General features: G+C 38.7%; 1 protein-coding gene across 2 annotated transcripts in view; it reads right to left on the bottom strand.

The window, feature by feature from the left end:
• Window positions 1–13658, bottom strand: part of LOC132276762 (protein SABRE) — a 74948-nt gene that overhangs the window by 19324 nt on the left and 41966 nt on the right. For both annotated transcript variants that reach the window (XM_059778356.1, XM_059778355.1), the window contains exons 9-11: window positions 9743–11851; window positions 6969–8823; window positions 6651–6751 (exon numbers count right to left, since the gene is read on the bottom strand). In XM_059778356.1, coding sequence (XP_059634339.1) covers window positions 6651–6751; window positions 6969–8823; window positions 9743–11851 — 4065 coding nt within the window. The remainder of the gene's footprint in view (window positions 1–6650; window positions 6752–6968; window positions 8824–9742; window positions 11852–13658) is intronic.

Genomic DNA, 13658 nt, shown 5'->3' with positions numbered 1-13658 from the left:
ATGATGACTAAGGTCATTCCTACTCTCTAGTTTAGACACTGTCTGGACTTGATTGATACTTGCAGTTGCTGAAGCCCTTAGGGGCACGTGGAGGAGGCAAAAGGGTTAGTTGGAGATTGTGAAACTTGGCGTAATTCGAGCCAAGGTGGAGATTTGTGATGTTGTGGCTCGAATTTGGCACTGGGTAACGCGACCCGCTTTCAACCCGACAACCCGTTATTTGCTCATGGCTTGAAAACCCTAATTAGTACTCTCTTGTAGCCCGATATATAAGGGTGTTTAAGGTTTGGAGTGAGTTGTGAAAGAGACACTGAAATTTGTTGGAAATTGTGTCTCAAATTCCTATTCTAATTAGGTCTTTATTTTAAAGTTGTATTCTGTTAGGAAATTTCTAGTTAAGAAAATCTTGGGTTGTAAGAAATCGTAATCCTTGTCTAACAAGGAATTGGGTTTAGAACTCTATAAATAGATACCTAAGTTATGGGATGAGACTTATGAGATGGAGAGAGATGTAGTCTCATGAAAGAGTTGATAGGTAGAGGTAGTGTGCTGGTTGGTAGAAAAAACATTAGTGACACTAGTAGCGAAGAGATAGGCTCGTGGAGTGGTACATGGTGAAAAGACATGTACGTAGTATTGATACTCTATTGTTGTAATATCTCTATGAATCATAGTGGAATCTCTTCTCATCCAATGATGTATGCCGGTTTTGGCTAAACCATGTATATCTTGTGTTTGTGTGTGATTGTTTTGTTGGCTTTCATTGGATTTATGTATCCGTGCGCTTCCACTGCTCCAACAGTTTGATGCTAAATTACTTGTTCTTAGACCTGATAATGCCCTTAATTATAAAGTTAATATTTTTCAAAAGTTTCTCGAGTGGAATCGTGGAGAGGCATTATCCATCAAACATCTGGTGTTGATACCCCTCAACAAAATAGAATTGTTGAACGAAAAAATGGACCACTCCTAGCTATCGCTCGTGCCTTAACAATTCAAATGCATGTTCTAAAACATTTTTTGGTAGATGTGGTTCTTGTTGTTGCTTATCTTTTAAACTGCGTGCCTTCTAGGGTCCTTCAAGGAAAATCACCTTTCCAAATGATGCTTCGACCTTTTTTCTTTCCCTCTAAAGGTTATTGGGTGCGTCTGCTTTGTTCATAATTTGAGCCCCGGGACAAGATAAACTTGATCCTCGTGCCCACAAATGCATTTTCTTAGCTTATTCTCCCACTCAAAAAGAATATAAATGTTTCCAACTCTTTGTAAACAATTTGTGTGTGCAAATGTAACTTTCTTTGAGGATGTTCCTTATTATTCCCAGGAAGGTAGTCGTTTGGAGGACTCAAAGTCTATTCTTCCAACTCCAGTTTTTTATTCTAACATTCCACCAGCTCTTTGAGTCTATGCTCGTCGACTAAAAAGAGTAGTTAATTATGTTCCTACAACTGAAGTAGTAAACCCAGCCTTGCCCCTTCCACCAGTGACCAGTACCTTCAATGCCCGGAGATTCTTCCATTTATCTAGACTCTGATCTTGATCAACCTATTATTGTTTGGAAAGATAAAAGGTCTTACATCAATCACCCTATCTCTAATTTTGTATCATATAATAAATTATCCTCCTTTCATGTTTTTTCTTTGTCGTTATCCTTTATTGCTCTTCCCAAGTCCTGAAGGGAGACACTTTCTCATTCAAGGTGGAGGAAAGCTATGAAAGAAGAAATAAATGCTTTAAAATTGAATCATACTTGGGACCTTGTTCCAACGCCTGCTGATACTTAGGTAGTTGGTTGTCGTTAGGTTTTCACTATTAAATAGAAGCCTGATGGTACTGTTGACAGTCTCAAAGCTCGCATTGTTGCTAAAGGCTACACATAGACTTACAACCTTGATTTTATTTTATTTTATTATAAGTAAAAATGTATTAGAAAGCATTCAAAAGGGAAATGCATCCCAAGAATACACTGAGGCTGAAGCCAAAAAAGAAAAAAAGACGGATCCTGAGGACCCAAGAAGCCCAAAAAATCAACAATCCCAAAAAATCAACAATCTCCTCTATGGATGTACAATATCTCCCCATCCCCCAATAAAAAAGAAAATAATAATGCAGAATTTTAAAGTTCCTATGGGAGATTCCTCCCCATCAAAAGATCTATTATTCATCTCCTTCCAAATACACCACAAAACGCAAAGGGGTGTCATTCTCCAAAAAGACGAGTGTGAGAACCCACACCACACCCTCTACAAGAGTCAATCAAACCTCTGAAGGACTTGGGCATGACCCACTGCATGACAAACAAGCCAAAAATCAGACTCCAACAGTCGTGAGCTACAACAGGGCAGTGCACAAGAAAATGATCGACCAACTCTCCATCCCTTTTACAATGCAACACCAATTAACCATAACTTGTCTTCTCCTTCTGAGGGTATCAACTATCATAATCTTGCCCCAAGCTGCAGTCCGAACAAAAAAGGCCACCTTGAGGGGAGCCTTGGAGTGCCCGACCGTCTTCCAAGGAAAATCAGCCCCTAAGAAGCCTGAGAGGCAACAAAAAAAGGACCGGACATCAAATCTCCGCTAGGGAAAGGGCACCTAAATAAAGGAATCAGGGCCTCCACTATGCGTCTGTCTATACTCCCAATCATGAAACTGTCGCCTACAACGCACATCCCAAGTGACGCAACGGATCAATGAAAGCAAACAAAATAATTTAGAATAGCAACGTATTCTTTAAACACTCGAATCCATGAGAAGAAATTGATAAAAGCTCTCAGTTTTCTGATATTAATAAAAGAGATAATTGATTGTCCTAAACTAGTACAATAACATGTATTTATAGGCCTAAGCAAATCCTAAAGTATTTAGGAAATTAAAACAATGGAAACTTTCTTAACAAACACAAAGCTATGAAGGAAATTAAAATAAAGAAAAACTTTTCTAAAACAGAAACTGAATTTTAAACAATGAGAACTTTCCTAAAACAGAAAATAGAAACAGAAAAGTTTGTTCCCGAGCACTGTTCATGCAATCTTCATGCCTGTTCATTCATGTACTACAACACCAAGTAACCCTCCCGCTATCAAGCGGATAACGGCCACCAAGCATGTCTGTCAACAACAATGCTGAAGAGCCTGGGAAAAGAACAAGCCAACGAACGCTCACCACACCATATGGCCTTGATTATACTGAGACGTTCTCTCTTGTGGCCAAACTGAATTATGTTCGTGTGATAATCTCTCTTGTAGCTAATCTACATTGGCCATTTCATCAACTTGATGTTAAAAATGTCTTTCTGCACGGTGACCTTACTGAGAGAGTCTATATAGCTTACCTGGGTTTGAGTCCGAGGGGAAGTGTGTGTGTCATCTGAAGAAGTCTTTGATGGCCTCAAACAGTCTCCCCGTTCCTGGTTTAATGGCCTAAAGCAGTGGTAACTCATAGTATGACCAGAAGCCAAGCCAGTCACTCTCTTTTTTAAGAAAACGAAACGTGGTATTGTGATTCTTGTGGTGTACGTAGATGATATCGTTATCACCGACGGTGATAGAGATGGAATACAAGTTTTAATTCATCACTTGAGTTCTAACTTCCTTACTAAGAATTTGGGCAAACTTCGGAATTAGTCTCTCTCAGCGGAAGTATAGTCTTGATCTCAGGATACTGGATATCTTGGTTCGAAACCTTTAGCTACAGCCATGGAGACTAATATAAAACTTAAGGTGGATGATTGTGACCCACTCGATGATCCCGAAATATATCGGAGACATGTAGATAAACTAAATTACCTCACAATCACTCGTCCAGACATCTCCTATGCAGTTAGTATTGTGAGCCAGTTCATGACCAGTCCTCGGGTACTAATGTAGAACAGCTCGCTCACGAGTATTTGAGAATACAGGATCACCGCAAACCAGGGAGACTGAAAAGGTAAGGAGAATAGAAGGAATAAATAAATAAGAAAAAGTCAACAATAGAAAAAGGAAAAGTTGAAAATAAACAAGGAGATTGGTGGTGGAGTTCACAATAGGCAACATAATTGGTGTAGTTGCCAACAATAGATAGCCTGATTGAAGAATTATTCTCCATTGCAAGATTTAAGGAGGATTCTGCTCCATCAAAACTAAGTAGATACCTCTTTAAATTTCCCCTTTAGCATTTATTTCTTAATTGCTTTATTTTTTTATTTTTGACTTGCCTATATAAAGGCAAGAGTTGTAAGTTTGCAAGCAGATATTTATAAATATAATTTCAAGTTTTCTCCCTTGTGAGTGTATTCTTTGTGAATTCAAGGGTTTTAACCCCGTTCTTTATCGTTTCCGCTATGTTAGTTGGTATCAGAGCAAGGTACTGAATCCAAGACTCGCCTTTGTTTCGATGGCTGGTACACGAGATGGAAGCAATCCCTCCAGCGACAATGATCATGACGGAGTAGCTCTTTTGAGGGTTGAGTTTACCGAGTTCCAGACCAATGTTAATCGAACCTTACTTGATATGCATGAAACTATGTGTCTAAGTATAGGTAACATTGACAACAGTATAACGTAACCGCGAGAACAGGCTGCCTAATGACGGTGATCATGGGCGTCCTGGTAATCACAACCCAAACCCACCGATTAGGCAGCCAACCTATGAGGAAAATGTTGGTTTCGATAACAACCGAGTCGTACAGGTGTTTGGAGATTGATGATTCCAAATATTTTCATATGAAGATCGGCTTACCCACTTTTCAAGGTCATCTTCGTATTGAAGAATTCTTGGACTCGATTAGGGAAGTTAACCATTTCTTTGACTATATAAAGATCAAGGAGGAGAAGCAAGTCAAACTAGTGGCCTAAAAGTTGAAGGGCGGCGAATCAGCATGGTGGGATCAAGTGCAGACTACCCGTGCACACGTACATGGGTCAAGATGAAGAAGTTGATGAAAGCCCAATTTTTACCCCCTGATTACGAGCAGGTTCTTTATCAGAAATATTAGTCCTGCAGGGAAGTAGAACAATTGCTGAATATGCTGAAGAATTCTATCGGTAACAACCTGGTGGAACCTGAATTTAGCATGGTGGCCATCTTAAAGGCAGGTTACGATGGAATTCTAACTCGAAGAAAAAAAAAATTACTGTAGCATATCTTACTTTACATTAAGTTTCATTGAAATGGACAAACCTAGAAAGGGAAAATGTTCACAGATTCTGTGCAACCAAGTTTTTTGAAGGGAAATAAATACTGAAGCCTAATAATGATTCAGTAGAAATACAATATAGAAGAAAGAGAAGAGAAATATGTAAAAGATTTGAATGAGATTTATAATATGTAAAGGCTTGAATGATTTTAATCACTCATTCATAGCTCTAGTATTTATAGATAAAATAAGAGCACATGCTCATATTACAAGAAAAGAAACTAAATCAAATCTAAATCAAATCTCTGCTAATATGGTAAGTATTTCCATAAATCATGGCTATCATATATGTTAACATATGCACAATCAAATCTATGCTAATATGGTAAGTCATTCCATAAATCGTGACTATCATATATGCTAACACTCCCTCTCAAGTTGGTACGTGGATATCTGAAACGCCCAACTTGGACAATGCATCTTCAAACACGGTCTTGCTAGCACCCTTTTTCAGAATCTACAAGTTGCAGAGTGCAAATCTAACTAGATTAAAAATGTCGATCAACAAACCAAAAATGTCTCCTCAGACCATAAACAATTAATAATGTCTCCTCAAACCGTAAACAACTAATCACGTCTCCTCATACCATAAACAACCAACAATGTCTCCTTAGACCGTAAAAAAACAACAATATATCTCCTCAGACCGTAAACAACCAACAATGTCTCCTCAGACCATTCCCTTTCACATGTTTAAAACATGTAGATGGAAGAATCAACAATGTCTCCTCAGACCATTCCCCTTTATACATATGTTTAAACAATGTAAAAGAAAGAATCAACAATGTCTCCTCAGATCATAAAAAAGAAATAACTGTCTCGTCAGACCGTTTCCAAATGAGTGGTGCCAAACTCGCAACACCCTTATTGAGGTTGGACTACCCTGCCTACCCGACACTCCCGGATGGGCGATGTCACCTTAGACCATTTCCAAATGGGTGGTAACGAACTCGCAATGCCCTCATTGCAGTCGGACCACCTTGGCTCTGATACCAAGTAAAATTACAATATAGAAGAAAGAGAAGAGAAATATGTAGAAGGTTTGAATGAGATTTATAATATGTAAAGGCTTGAATGATTTTAATCACTCATTCACAGCTCTAGTATTTATAGATAAAATAAGAGCACGTGCTCATATTACAAGAAAATAAACTAAATCAAATCAAAATCAAATCTCTGCTAATATGGTAAGTGATTCCATAAATCATGGCTATCATATATGCTAACATATGCATAATCAAATCTATGTTAATACGGTAAGTCATTCCATAAATCGTGACTATCATATATGCTAACAGATTCCAATTAACATTAGTACAAAATAGGAAGTTCACAATATAACTGAAGTCAAAAGGCAAAAAAGAAAAAGATAAATACCAACAAAGGATCGTGGATTTATATTAAATTATGACCAATTAAAAAAATCAGAAAAAAATTCAGTTTCAACGCTGCATTTTTCTTTACAACTTACATTGGCTTCTTCTGAGTGAAGATTGAACTGCGGCTCAATAACATTCACCATGAAATGACGAGTTCCCTCCGTTTCAGAATCATCAGTGATTTCACTCTTTTCTGGTGACAAAACAAAAGAATGGATCCTTAACTGAGATCTTAGGTTATACAAGTTATGCTTGCAGAAAATATATCACTATTAATGCATAAAATGAAAATAAACCCCAGCAAAGTCACTGGTCCGAAAAACAAATACACTTAACACAACACATCAAAAACTAAATAAATTCCAAATTTAAAGTATCCGAGGAATATTTTCACAATGACTTAAACTTACCAACTGCATCCAGTGCTGAGTTTTCTATTTTACTTGAATCTGGTGGAGATGAAAGCGGCATGGAAGTCTCGACATGTTGTTGAGGTGGGGAACTGGAAGAAGGGGCCTTCAACATATCATCTTGAAGCATTTTACCTCTATCAACTACCTGGTTCTCCTCAAGCAACTTCCTCTGTGCGTACTGTCGAGAAGGAGAAGGCTTTGGAGCTTCAAAAGCCTTGGATAATCCACCAACCCAAGACCAAACAGCATCTCTATTCTCAAGAGTCCACAAAAGCTTAAGGCCATAAACAAAAATCCGCTGACAATTATCAGCTATTACCACATTATACCCATCATCATCACTTGGGTCTGATCTTGCATGCTCGTCACTCCCACTTCCATTCTCAAACTCAGACCTGACATATGTCATCTCAAGATTTTTTCTTCCAGCTTCTTGCCATGCTAATAACCTTGCAGGGTCAGCCTTTGGGGCTTGCTTTCTGATCGTAAAATACTCAGATGATAACAGAAATCCATCATCGCGATGCTTCTCCATACAGCCGCTCATATAGCTGCATTTTTCATTCTTACCTCTGTCCGTGGATGCAGATTGTGAATTTTTCCTTGTCATTTGAACAACTTTTGCAACACTGGTGCAATCTTCCTTATTTAGATATGCCTTGGGCATGTGAAGGTCAATGCCCTGGTAAACGAGATCAAGAGGATCGCGCTTGGATTCAAATGTATATTTTTGTTTACCCCGACTATTACAGAGCTCATATTTCAGCTTTGACATCTTAAATGTCAGTCCTTTAGCTGGATCATCATCATCTAAAGGCATATGCCTTATACAGGTTGGGGTAGCATCAATGCGAAACATAAATTCTGTCATCACCCTGTCTAGAGACAAATTGCCTGATCTGGGAATTCTTGGAACTCCAAATCGTGGCCACCGAGAAAAGGTGCGCAATTTATGAGGAGGAATGTAGTTCATGTTCCAGAATTTAACTAACCATGCTAAATCATGAGCACCAACATTCATGGTTGGTGAATTAATTAAAACACTCTCCGGCTTAAATTGTGGGCCATAAACAGATCCATCCAAGACAGCATTATCTCCCATAGTGGAGGATTGTGATTGATTCTCACACGATGGAAGAGAGGGTCTGAGTAAGAAGTTCAATCGCAGAGAGAGAGAAGTAGATCTGAAGGGATCAAAAACTTTTTCACGAAGTACACCTTCATTGGGAAGTGCAAACAAGTAATGATTCATTGGAATGCCAGAATCACATTCCCATTCCATTGTAACTTCAGAAGTAAAGGATGGAGCCTCTAGGAACGCACCAGACACGCCGCTAGGAAGTTTTAAGCTGCAATTGTTTAGCAAACTCTCCAAACTGCTCAAAAATATCTTGAAATCCTTTGCAGAAACATAAAGACGACCATCAGACTGATGGATTTCCATATGACCAGAAACAACTTGAAGTTTATCAGACTTTTCATAAGGATCAGTAGTAGCAAGAATATTCCATCTGGTTTCAGACATAAATAAAGTTATATTTCCATGAATATAGTTTCTCATCTCGTCCCACCAAGGTAAACTCCGTTCCTTTTTTGGGGGCTGAACAGGAGCATTCGGGTTCCGAATGCTTAGATTAGCCCTGCGAAGAGCCACAGTAAAAACATAGCTGATATCAGCAAAAGCTGGTTCAAAACCCACTCCATAGGAAATTTCTGCTTTCTGAAAATGTAAGGGCAAATCTGAGTATGTTTTGATTGGCGGAGTTGTGCCACTGGCTGACCGAAGCATGCGCACCTTCCTCCATCTCCCAATGAAGACATCTTGGGAGATTTGGGGCTGAAAACATGTCGCCTGCAATTAAGTGCGGATCATTTAATCACTTACATCAAGTAGTCGATAGTCATGACTTGATACTACCAAAAAGAGGCGTACGATTATTGTAGTTTATTTCCTTCTCTCTTTTAGATTAGTTCATCTAGAGGTGTGTGATTATTACATCAAATGATGTACGAACAAGACAATATGATAATCCCATCTTCCAAGTTCTTGATCATGACATCAAAGTCTAACATTACAACACACATTGATTATGGAGGACCTAGCATGCCTGTAGCTTTAATTAATAGATTACCAGCAAGATTAAAAGAAAAGCCACATTAAATACCTAGCCATGGAGACTCAAACAAAGCGATTTCAGCAGACACAGGGATCTAAGATATGGAAACTAAAATATAGAACAATTTCTACAGAGGAAATCGAAAGTGAGAACCTAGTTGCTGGCCGCCTAATTATGCTGTCCACGTTGTCTTTACGAAATATTTCATGGGCAATACTGTTTGGGTCTAGGTGCTTGAAAGAGAGAAAAAGACAGAGAAACTGACACACAGAAAGACTTTGATTACAGCAATCTGCCAACACCAGTCACTGTCGATGTTTGGAAATTTAATGGACAAGATTGAAAGGCACGCTTTAAGTGAACTAGTTAAGATGTGAAATTGGAAACCCCATTCCATTTATATGTAATAGGAATAGTTAGAGCTGGTAGTAGGCAGTTGGTAATAGGATTTTGCCTAAAGTTTCTTCGTCTGTATTTTATGCTTACACGACCTTCTGATTGACTTAATAATTGCAAGTGTTTTTCTGGTACTTGTACAAAAAACACAGTATGAGGGACTCTAGACACACACAGGAAATAAAAATTAAAAGAAAGAAAGAAAAAGGGTGAAGAGTGAAATTGTTAGAAAAAAAAAAAAAAAAGGCAGCTTTGTACCTGCTGAGCTAGAATAATACGACCTTCACATCTACCAGAAGTTGCAGAAAGAAGTGGATACGTGTAATTTCTTAACTGAGCAACGAGAGATCCTGTATGCAAAAGAATATTACTCCCATACAACCGAGAAAATGGTATGTTACATTCTCGACAGACAGGATCAAGCTTATGTAGAACCTCTATCATCCCAGCATCGCCACCTTCAATCTTTGTCAAGCTTACATCAAGTTCGGTAGCATAAAGAGAGAGAAGTGAAGTTCGGGCTGTGCTAGGCTTGAAACCAGCCTGAAACCCCTCCCTACAAGCACCTGATTCTTCTGACGGTTTAAGCTTTTGGCATGCCTGGTAATATGATCTGAATGACTGCTGATAAATCTCATCTTGAATTCTGTGAATAGAAGAAGCATCTTGCACATCAATCTCATCCCCATTATAATGAATCTTACCTTCATAAGTAGAATCCTTTGTTTCAGCAGATCCTGAACATTGACTGCCTCTGGAAACAAGCTCATCAAGAAATTTCAGCCTGACAGCTAATTCACAAGCCTCATTCTTCATCAGATGGTAGTGTTCATCAAGCCAACCCTGTATTGGTTCTTCCTCAATGTCAGCGGTTAGTTTCCGTATACAAAATTTTACACATCCAAATTTTGTTGAAGTAGGCTTTTTAGGCTTTGCACTTTCTTTTCTCACTGGAAATATAAGTTTAGTTTTAACAGCAGTGACAAGCTTCAAAGCTCGCAACATTTCCTCAATAGAATCATCAAGGGCGCGCAACTGCAACCTATACGGCATGCAAATATGGACATCAAGGCCTCGAATTACCCAGTCCCATGTAGTAGCTGCCTCAACTTTTGCATCAGCTGAACTACTAGGGGCAACAGGAATGCGAGAAATTTGCATCCGACTACTTCTAAATACTCTTGCTCCATTGAAACTGAGCAAAAGTCCTTCGAGAAGTACTCCTATTCGAGCATTTTCAGAAAAAATTGATTGAACTTGAACCATTGCATCAACCCCATCTCCAACCTCGGCAAATATATTCAGCATTTCCACATCAATAGCAAAAATAGATTCCCTTTTCTTGTGTTGTTTCTCTACTGGTAGAGATTCTGTAGGTGTTGCTTTCTTCTGCTCAATATCTCTCACTCTAGATATGTCTTCCATATATTCATTATCAAGTTCCCGAAGCTTCTGACTGTGTACAAGTAACTTTAAGTGCAGCACAAGTTCAAATAATGCTATATGCACATCAGGCTCCCACCTGACAGTGATATCAGTGGCACTGAAAAGAGAGCAGACAGCAACCTCTTTAAGACCACCAGATCGGTGAACAAACTTTGCATTCTTCATGTCAAACAGTACCACTTTTGTGCCATGTCTATTGTCTTCCAAGTATTCCTGATATGTAGATCTGGCTCTTTCAAGCTCCACCTGCGTGGACTGTTTCTCCTTGTTCACACACATACTAAAATGGAAAATGTCGATTGATACAGAATATTTCAACTTCTTGCAGTCATCGGAAACTGTGGACATTATGTTTGCACTGCGTGGTGTCCCATCAGCAGAGACATTAATTATAACTCGACCACCTTGCGATCCATAATTCACGCGTTTGGGGTCAGCAACAACAGTGTTCTCCAAGCCCACATCACCACAGAAATTTACAGAACACCTTTCAAGATTAAGTTTTAGGAGTTGAGTCCCTTTACCTGATGGTTTGGATGAACGCCCTCCCTGGTTATGCGGTGGTGGTTTTTTACCAGAAGCAGATTTATTTTTAAATAAAGCTTTAAAGGAGAAAGCAGTTGATATTAATGATTCAACACGCTTGAATGTCAAGTAAGCACCCATGCCAGTTACATCAACAGAGAGAACCGATTTACACTTGGGATCATCCTCTTGGAGATCTTTTTTACCCCAATCAACGCCAATTTTTGCAATATGCACCAAGGAGCCCGTATTTGTTTCCACACCAAACAAGCTTTCTTTTAAACATTCTTGATATTCATCAGCCAAATGCAAATTTAGTTCACCAAGTTCCATGTGTACTGAAGTGCCTGTACTAGATATATTATTGGCAAAGATGTGCGACGATTGAGAGCAACCCTGCATTTTAAAATCAAAATAACATCCTGTAATAGTTATTTTAAAATCAAAATAATATACTCTAATAATCATTATTTAAATTTAAACTCAGATGGAAAAACAAAGGGATAATATTTGGATTATGCTTCACCAAACAGGGCCAGAAACAAAACATAAGATGACTGTTTGCAAAACAAGGGAAAATCCGCTAATCTACATATCTCAAAATTAGAATAAAAAATTTCATAATAATATAGAATCACCTAAAAGAGCAATATATAAGTTTACAGCACATGCAGTCACAAGAGGGTAAGCAAGCCAAGGGTATTATAAGCGAGCCAAGGGTAAAAAATTTCATAATGATATAGAATCACCTAAAAGAGCAATATAAAAGTTTACAGCACATGCAGTCACAAAAGGGTAAGCGAGCCAAGGGTATTAAAAGGAGTACGTGGAGAACTCTTGTTTATCAAATTCCTTTATTTTATTATTATTATTATTATTATTTTTTTTATAAGTAAATTAGAATAGAAAGCATTCAAACGGGAAACACATCCTGAAAAAGCTATGCAAGGGCTAAATAGGGCCCCTAAACTCACAATATAACCAATAAATCAACTACCTCCCCCATTGATTTACAATTACTCTCAAAGACCCAACAAAAAAGAGAAGTTATAATAGAAAATATCAGAGCCCCAATAGGAGTTTCCACACCAAAGAAGGATCTCCTATTTTGTTCCTTCCACAAGCACCACCAAACATATAAGGGTGCCACCCTCCAAAAGTCACGGGCTTGGGAACCCATTGTACAACCTCTCAAGCCTCCATCATGTCTCTTGAGGACCGAGGCATGATCAACTGGAACCAAACAAGCTAAAGAGTAAATCCCAACTGTCCCGGGGCACAAGGCAATGCAACAGGAGATGATCTACCAACTCTGCATCTAGGGATGGCAACGGGGCGGGTTGGGGTGGGGAACACCAACCCCATCGCCGTCCCCGTCCCCATCCCCGTTTAGCATAGCTACCTTCATCCCCGCCCAAAACCGTTTATTAAAAGGGTGGGGCGGATGATCTACCCCATCCCCGTGTATTTACTTAGGAAAGTGGTAAGGTGTTATTAATGCTGTGTGGGAATTCTAAAGTCATTCTAGGAAAAGTCGACTTTCATTAGTAATAGTATTATAAAATGGACAACCCTCTATATTTGCTGTAATCAAGTTATTATAAAAATATATTTTGAGATATTATCAAATTTTAAACTTCTCTAAGGCTTTCCCAAATTTCCCTTTAGAAATATAGACTCCAAAGGTGATTGGAGCAACCCTATTCTTTCTTTCTTATTGCTGTAAAAAGATTTACGTTTCTTTCTATTTGCTTCAAGTGGTATTTGTGGTCAATCGGTGCTGCATGTGTAAGAATGACGAGGAAACGGTTGATCATCTAATTTGCATTGTTCAATGGCTCGGGATTGCTGGACTTTGTTGTTGGGTTTGTTTAGGGTTCAGTGGGTAATGCTCAGGTCTTCCAGAGACTTGGTTGAGGCTTGGAGAGGTTGTATAGTGGGGGCCCAAGCTTTGTGCGTCTAGTGATGTCTTTGGCTTGAAAGGAATAGGAGATCCTTCGAAGGAAAGGAGAATCCTATGGTCTTTGTTCTAAGTACCCTTTTTGTTGGGTTCTAAGGAGCAATTGTAAATCCATTTTATTTTATTTTATTTTATTTTATTTTTTATAAGTAAGATTTCATTAAAGACGCCCAAAAGGGGAGCGTTCGCTGTTCTCCCAAAGAAACAAAAGACGATTACACCGACAATATAACTTTAAGTTAT

The sequence above is a fragment of the Cornus florida genome, unplaced genomic scaffold (assembly GCF_030987335.1).
Source record: "Cornus florida cultivar Cherokee Brave unplaced genomic scaffold, ASM3098733v1 CherokeeBrave_3.0.0_Hap2_Chr10, whole genome shotgun sequence".
Taxonomy (NCBI): Eukaryota; Viridiplantae; Streptophyta; class Magnoliopsida; order Cornales; family Cornaceae; genus Cornus; species Cornus florida.
This window is presented reverse-complemented; position numbering and strand designations above follow the sequence as displayed.